Source organism: Hippocampus comes, unplaced genomic scaffold (assembly GCF_001891065.2).
Source record: "Hippocampus comes isolate QL1 unplaced genomic scaffold, H_comes_QL1_v1.1 scaffold9, whole genome shotgun sequence".
In the NCBI taxonomy this organism is placed as follows: Eukaryota; Metazoa; Chordata; class Actinopteri; order Syngnathiformes; family Syngnathidae; genus Hippocampus; species Hippocampus comes.
Window position 1 is genome coordinate 4,538,821 of NW_017805275.1, and position 12,193 is coordinate 4,551,013.

At 40.8% G+C, this 12,193-nt stretch overlaps 2 protein-coding genes across 4 annotated transcripts; both read left to right on the top strand.

The window, feature by feature from the left end:
* Positions 1-414: 414 nt before the first annotated feature.
* On the top strand, positions 415-6,441 carry LOC109515836 (uncharacterized). 3 transcript variants are annotated; one of them, XM_019869871.1, is made up of 8 exons: positions 415-772; positions 1,461-1,593; positions 1,699-2,734; positions 2,953-3,086; positions 3,455-3,615; positions 4,253-4,407; positions 5,342-5,430; positions 6,218-6,441. In XM_019869871.1, the coding sequence occupies exons 1-8, from the start codon at positions 629-631 to the stop codon at positions 6,298-6,300; spliced, it is 1,935 nt and encodes a 644-aa protein (XP_019725430.1). In that variant the 5' UTR covers positions 415-628; the 3' UTR covers positions 6,301-6,441. The 3 variants fall into 3 exon arrangements, with proteins under 3 accessions (XP_019725430.1, XP_019725432.1, XP_019725431.1); XM_019869873.1 differs by having other exon boundaries at positions 416-772; positions 3,461-3,615; XM_019869872.1 differs by having other exon boundaries at positions 417-772; positions 2,956-3,086.
* A 2,406-nt stretch (positions 6,442-8,847) lies between these two features.
* LOC109515840 (gap junction beta-1 protein-like) lies at positions 8,848-10,106 on the top strand. Its single transcript, XM_019869880.1, is given in 3 exon segments — positions 8,848-8,929; positions 9,052-9,786; positions 9,789-10,106. Coding segments are annotated over 2 exon segments (765 nt in total). The 5' UTR covers positions 8,848-8,929; positions 9,052-9,065; the 3' UTR covers positions 9,833-10,106.
* Positions 10,107-12,193: the final 2,087 nt, after the last annotated feature.

The window sequence follows — 12,193 nt, forward strand, 5'->3', positions numbered from 1 at the left end:
CTTCAAGGCAGGCTGGTACCATATCCACCCCTGGCTTGAATATTCTCAACAGATGGACTCGGCGTATTGTTACGCTTGCAGATATTTTAGCCCTCCTAATACTGTTTTTTTCTCATCACTGTAATGTTATGACTACAATGCTTTGAAAGTTTGATGAAATAAAAAGTCAAATAATATTTCGAATCTGTCTTTTTAGCCCTGGGTTGAATGTGCCCCTCCATCAAAACCCCCGGCCCCAGCCCGGCCCCCTCAGTGAAACTGATCTAGAACCGCCACTGCATCCATGCCCGATTAAACGTAGCTAAACACTGAATAGAATTCTGAACACAAACAGCAGAGGGAAACAAAATCATTATTCCACTAGTTTAAATTCGTTTTTGTTTGGTGGCCTGCCACATGCTGGACAGACCGTTACTGCTTCCTTGATTGTCGTTTTAGACAACCTTTTACATCCATCAAACGTTCAGTAAGAGAGTGAAGAAGGGCAAAAATATGTCCTCCTTAAAACGAATCACAATTTTATTGTGTTGCTGATGACGGGCGGCAACGTAAGTGGATGATTTAGTCTATTCACTGTTACCTTTGGGCGACCCAACTCGTTGGTAGCCCCGTGCCGTAGCACAAGAGTATGAACTCCTCATCAACAATGACGCTTCAGCTACTGCAGCTTCATTCTCACTCTGCCAACAAACTACAGATTCTTTTTAAAGTTTTGCTGCTCGAAGCTGCTCGAAGCAGTTTGGAAAAAGAGCTTCGCGTCATCACGAACAAGGTAAAGTAATTAATTGCCGTCCAGAAGTTCGTACATATTTAGCTAGCAAACAGGTGGTCGGCAGATCGCTCCCGTGAAAATTATCACGTTATGAAATGTAAACCTGATTTTACTTCCATGTTGCGTTATCGTGAATGATTATTTTACAGCATTTTTTTCTAGTGGGCTCTTAACGTTGTTTCTCAATTCCTTGAGCCAAATTAGGCGTATGCTATCGTCGGTTCACGTAGTGCGGTATACACTAAACAATATGTCGCCATTTTAAGGTAGTATCTTATAATGTCGTTTTTCGCGTGTCTCTCCACCCAAATTATCACTCGAAACATTCCCCCACACAAAAACACCAGAGGTGGCTCATTTGTTCCTTCAAAGATTGAAATTCCCAGTCGAAACCACTACGGTCAATAATGACCGTAATGTCGTGTATTTTGTAAATGTAACAATATCAACAAATTATTACCAACACAAGTTAGTGCAATCACGTGCAAATGCTGCTACGTGTTAATAATAATAAAAATAATAATGTACATCAGTTTTCAATCAGTGCCCTCCTCCCCCACATAGGACCATACACTTCCGAACTAGATACAGTACTATTTGAAATACGGAAAAAATATGTGCTCTTAATATATTTCATTTTTGATCATACATGGTTCAGTGCATTAATTAAGATCTCTCTTCTCTGAAGGTATATGAAGATGTCAAAGTTTTCCTGATGTCGTCTTTTTCAACAAGTGTCTACAATGACATCTGCAAGGCTTTAAATGAGAAATGTCAATTAATAGACAGAGTCTCAGTTCTACTGAAAGACTTAACATTTGGTAAGTCAGTGAGGAAAACCTTCAGAAGTAGCCCACATTTGTAAAGGCAGTATTCCCTGCTCAGATGGCTTCATCTGATTACTGTCTTTCCCTATTTTCTGATAGAGTCAAGAATTTGTCTGCAGCCTTTACGCAAAAATGGGGTAACAACAAGCCTATGCCAACCATCGGGAGTGAGAGGGATCCTGTGTGATAATGCACTCTGGTTTGGACCAATGTTGCAGAACTCCATTATGGCCACTTCCATAATCGAAACAGTCCAGATGCTGAGAGCTAGACAGGGTTTTCAATGGCTGACAAGATTCCCCACCCCTCAGCTCAGAGCAGTAAAGGTGGATACAATGCCTGTTGAAAAATGCTCAATTGACACTGTCTACACATCATTGAGCCAGGACGCTAAAGGACAAGAAATAAAAACACAGCTTGAGGAGAAATGCCAAGCGGAGGCTACAATTATTCCTTCTGCCCTCATTAAGAGCCCAAAGGTCAACACCGAGCCAACTGCAAAGTTTATTTGGGGACTTCAAGATGTCCATATGCAATGCAAAAAACAAACTACCACCCAACTGCTGCACTTCCTAAAAGCACAAGCCAAAAGTGTGGAGTCACTCGAGGCCTTTGTCATCACACAGCCATCTGTGGCAACACAAAGTGAAGGTTCTTCTATCAGACATGTGTCACATGAGCAGAATGATGCAAAAGCGCCAAAGACACTGCTGACAGATACGGTAAACCACAAGCCTGTTTTCAGGCTCAAAAGGGTGAATTCAAATGGCTTGCTTACATATGCTTGTGTGATCGCGACCAACACTGAATTGTGGGATTTCCAAGATGTTGAAACAATTGTCACAGCAGGCGAGGCCCAGAGAAAATCCATGAACTGGTGCTCAGACAATAAAGCCTGCCCAAGTGAAATATTTGAGGGAGACAAGGCGTGCACAATTAAAAACCTAACACTCCCATATGAACATTGTGACTATTATTCTCCAAAAAAGCCCCAAACTGAGTCGGCAAACATTCCAGAGTTCCAGGTGCGAAAGTTTGAGGAACCTGAGGTTGTTGTGTCTCATGTTGTAAGTCCGAGCAACTTCTACATCCAGCACGTTGACTCCATCACCAAGCTGCAGGCGCTTTTTAATGGGTAAGTTATTTCATCCCCATCTGCTTTTTCTCAGCTTTTTACAGCCCTCGCTGATTCTGTGATCACATTTTCAGAACTTAACAGGGCACTTACCCTTATTGTTCATTGCTGTTCTTTGTAGAACCCCCCCCCCCCACCACTTTTTTTTTGTTTTGTTTTGTTGAATATTCCACGTGTTTCTGATTACAATTATGTTTTTTTCGGTCCTCATGTTGAAGCAGCTGGGAATCCAGTAGTTCATATGCTGAGCAGAACTGCATTCCAGACATTGGAGCCCATGTAATCGCCCGGTTCCCGAAGGAAGAACAATGGTGCAGGGCTCAGGTGACAAAGATATGTGGTGTAAACAAAGGTGAGTCTGTGTATTTGTTTTGAAGGTTTGTAGAGGTAGCGACTAGGTAAGGCAAGGGCAACAACCATTGTCGCTCATGGCAGGGCAGCTTTACTGATGTAGTCTATTTCATAGACAAGGTAACTCAATGTGCTTCACATAATTAACAGTACAACATTTAAAACCATTTACAAACAAGACCAATTAAGACATTTACCTCAAAATGCAAAGTAAAGAAACAAAAAATAGCCTACTAAAATCATAAAGTGAAAGAACAATATTTTGCATATAGGCTAGTAGATTTCATTAGGGCGTTGAAGTTACAGTCTGGCCCTGGTCAAAGTTGACAATCCCTGCATTTGGCTTGTCTGTTGTCTGTTTGTTACCAGATGAAGCCACTGATGGAGCCGAGGATGAGGCTTCCATCAAGGTGGAGGTGAGAAGGCTGGATCATGGCGACACCGCCTGTGTCTCACTGTGTAACCTCAAGGAGCTGAGCGCAGGAATGTGCAAATTACCTCTCCAGTCAATGCAAGTCTCCATGGCAAATGTGAGTAGCTCCTTTTTAATTATTTCAACAGCAGTTTCTCCTTTTTGATGTTCCACATGCATGGAAGATCATCAAAAGCGCAGAGACTGTTTTGAGGCCACATGTGAGCTGATACGATCAACGTTATTTCTGCATGTGCTTCGATCAACAGCGCTGAGGCTTAAAATAAGGCTGCAATCACTTTATGCAACTTACAGCGTTTCAGATGAAAGTAAATAGGTTGATGCTCAATCTGCTCTGCTTTCTGTCCCACATGCTGGGGGCGGAGGTCCAGCAGGCAGAACAGCTCACAAAATGACAGCTTCAACATCGACTAGTGATTATGACCAAGTCTTCTGCATGCGCCAGATTGTTGGGTCTGTGCCTTTTTTTAACTTGTACAAAGCCAAGAAAAACAGGAGTTGCCGCCTTATCCGGGAGACTTCTGAGGAGGCAGCGTCAGTTGTATTTACGCGCGAGAGTCATCATTTTTGGCAGAAGAGAAACAGGTCAATAAGTTAGGAACAGACCACTTGGGGTTTCGCAAGAGATCCCCACTGGTCTGTTGACCGTACGATAAAAAAACTTGTTGATTGTTATTTGCATTTTCTCTGTGTTTTTTTATTTTTATCCCCTCCTCCCCATTTCCTCCCCTCAGGTGATTCCTAAAAATGGGACAGACTGGACTGAGGAAGCAGTTGATTGGTTTAGAGAGATGGTGCACAACCGGACGTTCTATGCCAGAATTTACACAGACGGGCCCGGCGTGTCAGTTGAGCTTTTCTTGGAAAAGGGGAAGCTTGGAGCTATGAGGTACTTGCCTGTGAAAAGAGGCCAGCTAATCAATTAAAAGCATATGATTATCAGATTTCTAAAATGAATGGAAAACCTCATAAAGCTTTTCCTGATGATGTGTCTATTGTACTCAGCAAAGTCTTTGTTATGGCAGTACTGCATATCTCGTAATATAACCCACGAGGTGTTTATTCACTGAATTACAGAGAGATGTTGGAATTTATTTTGAAGTAGGACTTTCTACGTCCATATGCTTATGTAAGTATGGAGCAAGATGTGCTACTGATGATTGAATACATAATAGAGAGTAAGCCACTATTTACAGATCTACTTAATGCACGATGTTGAAATGGCTGCTGTGAAAAAGGCTCATAAAATAATGAGCTCGGGTTTGCCTGCTTTTTTACAGTACTGTACAGTATGTATGTATCTAGTGCAGTGGTTTTTAACCTGGGTTCGATCGAACCCCAGGGGTTCGGTGAATCGGTCTCAGGGGTTCGACGGAGCCTCTGCCATGGAGGTTAAGACACACCCGACTCAACATGTCAATTAGTTATGACACACCCGCTTGGCCATCACTGGCTGCAGATGATCACATGATATTGCTTGTCCAATCAGTGCTGCGCGAAATTTAGTTCGCTCAGTAGTCACCGTGTGACTGTCGTGGTAGTACGTCATACAATTTAAAAAAAAAACTATACTTAGGTCATGTAATTTTCTTTACTTTTTTCTCTTTTTAATAAATGTTTTTTTTTTTTTTTTTTAATTTCTTGAATTTTTAAAAAGCAAAGTTTTATTTTTCACTCATGAAGTGTTTGGTGAACGTGCATATGAACTGGTTGGGTTTGGTACTTCTAACAAGGTTAAGGTCTAGTGTATCAATGATTATGTAAATGGTATACAGATACTGGACTCAAGTATGGAGCGGGTCTGAGTCATTTGTGTATTGCAGGAGGGGGCCGCCGTTGTCTTTGCGACTAGCCCAGAACGGACATGCAAAACACAGCAGCAAACTGAAGAATATGAGTTTACCAAAAGACAGTAAGGAATTCAACTCAGAATGCGATTCTACTTCTATGGGCCATATGCATGCAACTGCGATCAGTCGGGCCGACGTCGACTAATAGCTGGTGACGACTTTGATATTTTTTCAGTGCAGTACAGTGATCCCTCGCTACTTCGCGGTTCACTTATCGCGATTTCAGTTCATTGCGGATTTTTCAAAAGTAGTCATCAAAAAAATGAATAAAATTGCGAAAATGCCGCAAAAGGTTCGCGAGAGGCAGCAAAAGTCAGCAAAACAGCGAGTCACATAGACACATACCTGTATGTTTACTGTATTTTGTCACCATTAAATTTTGCCTTAGAAATATTATATATACTCATACACATGTACATATACCTCTACAGGGGATACCTAATTCGCAGATTTTCCTCTTTCACAGGGGGGTTCTGATCCCCATTAACCACGATAAGCGAGGGATCACTGTACTCCAATTTAAATAAATATAAAAAATGTTAAAAATCAATGGAGGAGGTAATGTTTTCCAATAGCCTATATTTCCCAACTGTGAACAGCTGATACATCAAATTTATACATAACTTGCACGTTAGAGGACAAGAGAATCAACATGGTGGCTTGGGTGAATGTTGGCCCGTTGCTGCTGTCAACGGCTCTACCTCGTCCTCAAGCCAATAACACGCGATTAGCGACCAGTCGACGTCTCGTTCTAAACGTGATTGTGGAGCCGTACAGTCGGCCAGTCTGTACAACCACTACCACTATTCTGTCAGATGGTCACTCCTAACTTTCTCATTTACTTTTCAGACCGTGCTCAAGTCCAATGGAGAAAACAGGATTCAGACTGGGAGAAGTACCTCATCTCATACTACACTCAGCAGAAAAACTAGCTGACAGTAAAAGAGGGAACGTCTCCAGTTTTGTATTCAGTAATGTCTTAAAATAGGTGATAATGTTCTGCTCTTTTATTTGCAATGTAACCCTTTTATTGCATTCTCATGTTAACTGAGGCCCAGCCAAGAATAAAAAAAGAATTAAAAAAAAAAAAAAAAAAAAGAATAGTTATTTCAAGTTGAAGTTGAAAACTGAATTTCAAACCCCATCAAAATAAAGTACATTGTGTTTTCCATCAACTCGGGAAATCATTCTTCCGGCAGTTAGTCAGTGTCATATTCAAAAGATGAACTTCTTGGTTGCATAAATTGTCTTCCTTTGGTTATGATGGAGAAAAACAAACTTAATATTATCATCTTTCAAAGTTTCATTTCAGTATCTGCTTAATTGACCTCAAACACTATATTCTCACAATTTGTACACAATGGAGCACACAGAAAAAAGGGCCAACTTGAGCTGAAGGAAGCCAGGGCCTCATTAACTGATAAGACAGGCAGGAGGGTTCAACTTCGAGAGGGCAGCATGACCAGACGTCCTCCAGTTTGTTACAGTGTCTCAATTCATGCGTATTAACAAGGTATCTATTGTTTGCACTAGAAGATGTTTTGGAAGCGTGACATGCAAATGAGGAGGAATCTTTTTCTGATATGCTACCTGTATTTTGCATATCCTGTGAATTAAAAGTGGTCAGCGGAGGTGCGAATGTGGGGTTTCGATCTTAGAGGAAACACGACTTGTGTTGCCTTCGAGGAACTTCGCCCCATTTGTTGATCAGCAAAAGACAATCTGTTCCTGAGTTGAGTCGAGTCTTTTCATTCAAAGTTCAAGATGTTCGGGTGAATTCCCTGACAGGTTAGTATTGAGTACCCCCAAAATAGTATATTGTATTTTCACAGTCAAAATTCAGTCTGTACTACTGGTTGTTTAAAAAAAAAAAAAGTCTGTGGAGAGTATAAAACACTAAATTCAAAACGACAGCGGCTACCACAACCCTCCCACTAGTTTATAATGTTGTAATGAGTGAAGCCCTAGCTCATTGTACTCTGAACAATCCACATTTTTAAAAGGCTTTGTTTGTTCAGATGTTCTGCTGTTGTCAGAGAAGGTACGAATTTCTCGTAAATTTTCGATGATGTTTGATACTAGTCCATGTGGGCAATCATAATTTTTATGATTGCTTTAACTTTGCTCCACTAAGCATATATGATATTGTAGTATAAGAACTGTGGTGTTGTATTGTGAAAATGTATTGGGGTCACATTATGAAGAAAAGCCATTAAAAAAAAATGTTATGAGAATAAAGTCATTATTTTTAGTGAGTGAGAAAATTCTCACTCAAATGTGTAATACAGTATCATTAAAAACATTTATGGTAGATTAAATTTCAGACCATCACAATATTCCAATTACCGGTATATTAAAATTTCTTGCCAAAATGAGGACATAACTAACTGTACAATACAACTATTTTGGTCATCGGACTTTTTTTTTTCTTTCATAATTATGTCTCATGAGATATTTTTGCAAGTTGCATTGCTGCAGCTTTATTCTCATAAATTAATTCTAATATTAAATAGAATTTATTTTCCGCGTGACCCCAAAACTCCTTTGTAGTCTGGCGTGGCTGAAGTCCAGGTACACAAATTTTACCCAATAAGGTGAGATTTTACAGTGGCTACTGACTGTTTTAAAAGTTTATGACACTCTCATCAGGATTTCCGTAAGTGTCATCCAGAGTTGAAGAGGTCATGCATCGTTGACACGTGCAACCTGTCAATGACAGCAGCCCAGGTCAAAGGCCGCCTTCAGCTTTCTGCCCTCCCTAGCACAATAAATAATGAGGCATGGTTGTGTCCACACAGATTCCTTCTGAATCCTGGGGGTAGGCGGAAATCGAGGCGTTTGATGTGAAAGAGTCTTGTTACAGCGCAATAAAGAATGCCATTGTATGCTAATGCTTTCGACATGACCATATGACCACGACGGTGCAGGGCACTGGCTTGTGGTGGAGGAACGATTAGCATTTTCCCAACGCATGGTGTTCCCAACACAGCATTTTGCTTTGCTTCAAAAGAAAAACATTTTAATTCACTTCTTCCTGATTTGTACACTTTGTGTGTACCATCACAGCTGAAGGTAAAATCCATATTTTTATCATTTGCTTGTGTTACTCTGAGAGGTCAGAACTGGTGTGGCTAAAAGCCAACATCCCCCAGGTGACCATCTCACTTAAACTCGATTGCAACTTTATCAGAGTATCATCTTTTCAAAAGCGAAGTCGGTGGTTCAAAGCCTTTCGCAAAAACAATAGAACTTGTTCACTCATCGGCTTCCTCGGAGGAATTTGTTGACTGTCTTATCGGGAACTGGGCTGTAGGTCTGTTTGGGAGTTCGGTATTAATACAGGGTGAGCGCATCACGTGGCTCAGCGGATGTTTCACAATTGGCTTAGACTTTTTGTGTTTCGTGACGATGCTAGGCCATCGCCCCTGCTTTTATAGACCCACGCACAACTTTGCATTTCCTGATGTTGTCCCGGAACCTCACACAGACATAGCCATCGGTTAGGATGGTCACCTTTGGGCCGGGCGTTGCTTACGCCACGTGTACAGCCGGCTAAGTCTGGTAAAGATCTAATGCTATACCTTTTGAAGACAGTCATAGGTTGTTGCAGGATTTTTCACAAAATGTTACCGTACTCATAAATGTCAATATTGACTGTTTTTTTTGTTGTTGTTTGTTTACAGCTCTGGAGTCGAAGATGAACTGGGGGTCCTTTTACGCCGTGGTCAGCGGCGTAAACAGGCACTCAACGGGCATTGGTCGCATTTGGCTCTCCGTCATCTTCATCTTCCGTATCCTGGTCCTGGTGGTTGCGGCAGAGACCGTCTGGGGAGATGAGAAATCCGGCTTCATCTGCAACACCCAACAGCCCGGCTGCAACAGCGTCTGCTACGATCAGTTCTTTCCCATCTCGCACATCCGCCTATGGGCGCTCCAGATCATCCTGGTCTCCACCCCGGCACTCCTTGTGGCCATGCATGTGGCCCATCGCCGCCACATTGAAAAGAAGATCCTAAAGCGGGCGGGCCGTAACAGTCCCAAGGAGCTGGAGCACATCAAGAACCAGAAGTTTCTCGTCACTGGAGCTCTTTGGTGGACCTACATGACCAGCATTGTCTTCCGAATTCTCTTTGAGGTTGCTTTTCTCTACATTTTCTACATGATCTACCCTGGCTTCAGGATGGTGCGCTTGGTGAAGTGCGATTCGTACCCGTGCCCCAACACAGTGGACTGTTTTGTTTCCAGGCCTACAGAGAAGACCATCTTCACTATCTTCATGCTGGCCGTGTCTGGAGTGTGTGTACTGCTCAACCTGGCCGAGGTGGTTTACCTCATAGGCAGGGCCTGCAAACGATTCTTCCGCCGCTCTGAGGAAGAGTCCAAAGTGGACTGGATGAGTCAAAAATTGTCTTCCTATAAACTGAGGACAATCAGTTGATAGCTGATCATTTTTTACAGAGATAACTGAAGGGCGAGAGGTGTTTTCCTTTCTCACACACAGCCCTTGATTATCATTTTAAACTACTAAATAACCACAAAGCAGGTTGCTCATTATCCATTCGACTGTATTATTTATTGGCAGTGTTAAATAGTGAACGTATTTATTATAAGATTTTTTTTTCTTTTTCAGTTTTTACTAAGTAGTATTTATGTCTTATCTTGCAGAAAGGTCCAGGTTCATGGACCCTATCAGCCCTAGTCCATGTTTGAATTAAAACCATCTCATTCACAATTTGAATTGCTGTTATCCATTTTCTTCAATAGATACCGGTAGTGTTTATAGAAAGTCTACACACCCCTGGTTCAAATGCCCGGTTTTTGTGCCATAAAAAAATTGACCAAGATTAAACACTTTCCAGTATTGATGTGGCCTTTAACCAACCATTTTAAATGTCTCTTTCAAATATTAAAATACAACAGAGATACAACAGGATCTCCCAAACGTGGGAAAAGATGTTATGGTTTGGTACAACGGTTGATGGTTGATTTTTTTTATTTTTTTTGGTCTTAATTCCATAGAGTATGTTTGCCACAAAAAAAACAAAATTGCGCAGGTCCAGAAAAAACAACAAACTGTGAAACATTGTGATGGCAGGATCACTCTTTGGTGCTGTTTTTCTTCCGCTGGAACTGAGAACGTTCTCAAAGTGAAAGGAATTATGAAGTGTTCAAAAAAGGTCTTTGTTTGCTAGAAAACGAAAAGAAAAAAACATCAGCAAAAGCCTACAATAACACCTGAACTTTATTCAGGTTTAATCAGACATTTTAAATGGTTTCAGTGTACTGACTCACATTTGACATGAGTTTGAGTGTGATGGGTTCATCCTGAACACAGTCACACCCAGTTATAGGAGGGCTCGCACACTTATGCAGCCAGATTATTTAAATGTATTTGTTATTCTCTCAAAATCATTGAAAAGAATTCAGGAGTTGAATTTTTATCACTAAAACCTTGCATTTGAACAGGGTGTGAAGACTTGATACGCACTGTTCCATACAGCCACCTGCAAGTTTTTGGTTCATTTTTTTTTTTTTTTTTCCTCTGAAAATAGAAGCCTGAGTAGGCAGTTTGCTTCAGCCTTAAAACAAAATGACATTTGGAAATGTGTACGTGTCAAACATGTGAGTAAAAGCTGCATAAGGAACCGTGCCTTTAAGAAGAGAAAGGTGCTGAACTTTCACTCACAGAGGTATTGATGTTGGGTCATTATGAAGATTGCAGTGGCGTAGAATTTCACTGCATAGTACTGATCGCAAACATTTGAAAAGACACTAACTAGTATTGAATATTCTTGGATTGGGTTTTTGCTCTTCCCTTTGCATGAATTGATGAGTGTGTATGTTGAGGGTGCACAAATCAGATCTGACCCAAAGTGCGATAGCATCATGCTGAAACAGTTTCCTGTGTATCACGGTGGCCTTAAATCGGTGATTCCCAAAGTGTGATACTAGTACCACTAATGATAGGCGGCCTCCCTCTAGTGGCACACGAATGAATCACGGAATTGGCTTGGAATTTTTTTTTTTTTTCCATCCAGTACGGTGGAATGTTTAAGTCGAGTTCAGTTGTATTTATTGTTACTTATATTTTAGAACTACAGTATTTGTTTTCAATGATTTATTTAGGGTGTTTTTTGGGGGTGCGGGGGGGGGTTGTTTTTTTAACTGATCCTTGATGTATAATACATTTTAAGTGAATCACCTAAGTACACTTTTTTATGTTCCTATATTTAAGCACAGAGTTAATTTTCAAATGGTGCATACAGTTCCAGTGGCTTACAATGATAGAAAAACATACATTTCACAAATAAGACCTCAGCAGTGATGGGCCTAGTATGCTACTGTATTTTGATGTTAGACCTTATGGGGGTATTTGGAGGGTCAAGTATTTTTTTAGATGGTACCTTATGTAAAAAGTTTGAGAACAACAGCAGAGTAGTGTAATTACTTCATACAAAATACAGAACAGCACTTGTCTTTCTGCAATTATGTAATTATGCTGCCGCAAACATTGCACGCATGTGCTTGTGATTGTAATAGTTTAAGTGGTGCCAGAAAACATCATACGGCACTTTTCCAATGCTATTTTTCATGAGCGTCTGCATTACAACTGCTGGTGAAACCGCTTCTTGTGATCAGCTGCTTAGTTCAGTAAGCACTCTGTGATAAGTGAACTTTGTTAGTTGATGCAACAAATTGAGAGTAAAGAGTGTAGAAAAAATAACGGCACATTGTCCATTCAGTAAAATAGAAAATATTGAGCTTCTATTTAAGCACGGACCAACATCTTGCGTAACTTTACACATTGATTTGATGGTGTTTGTT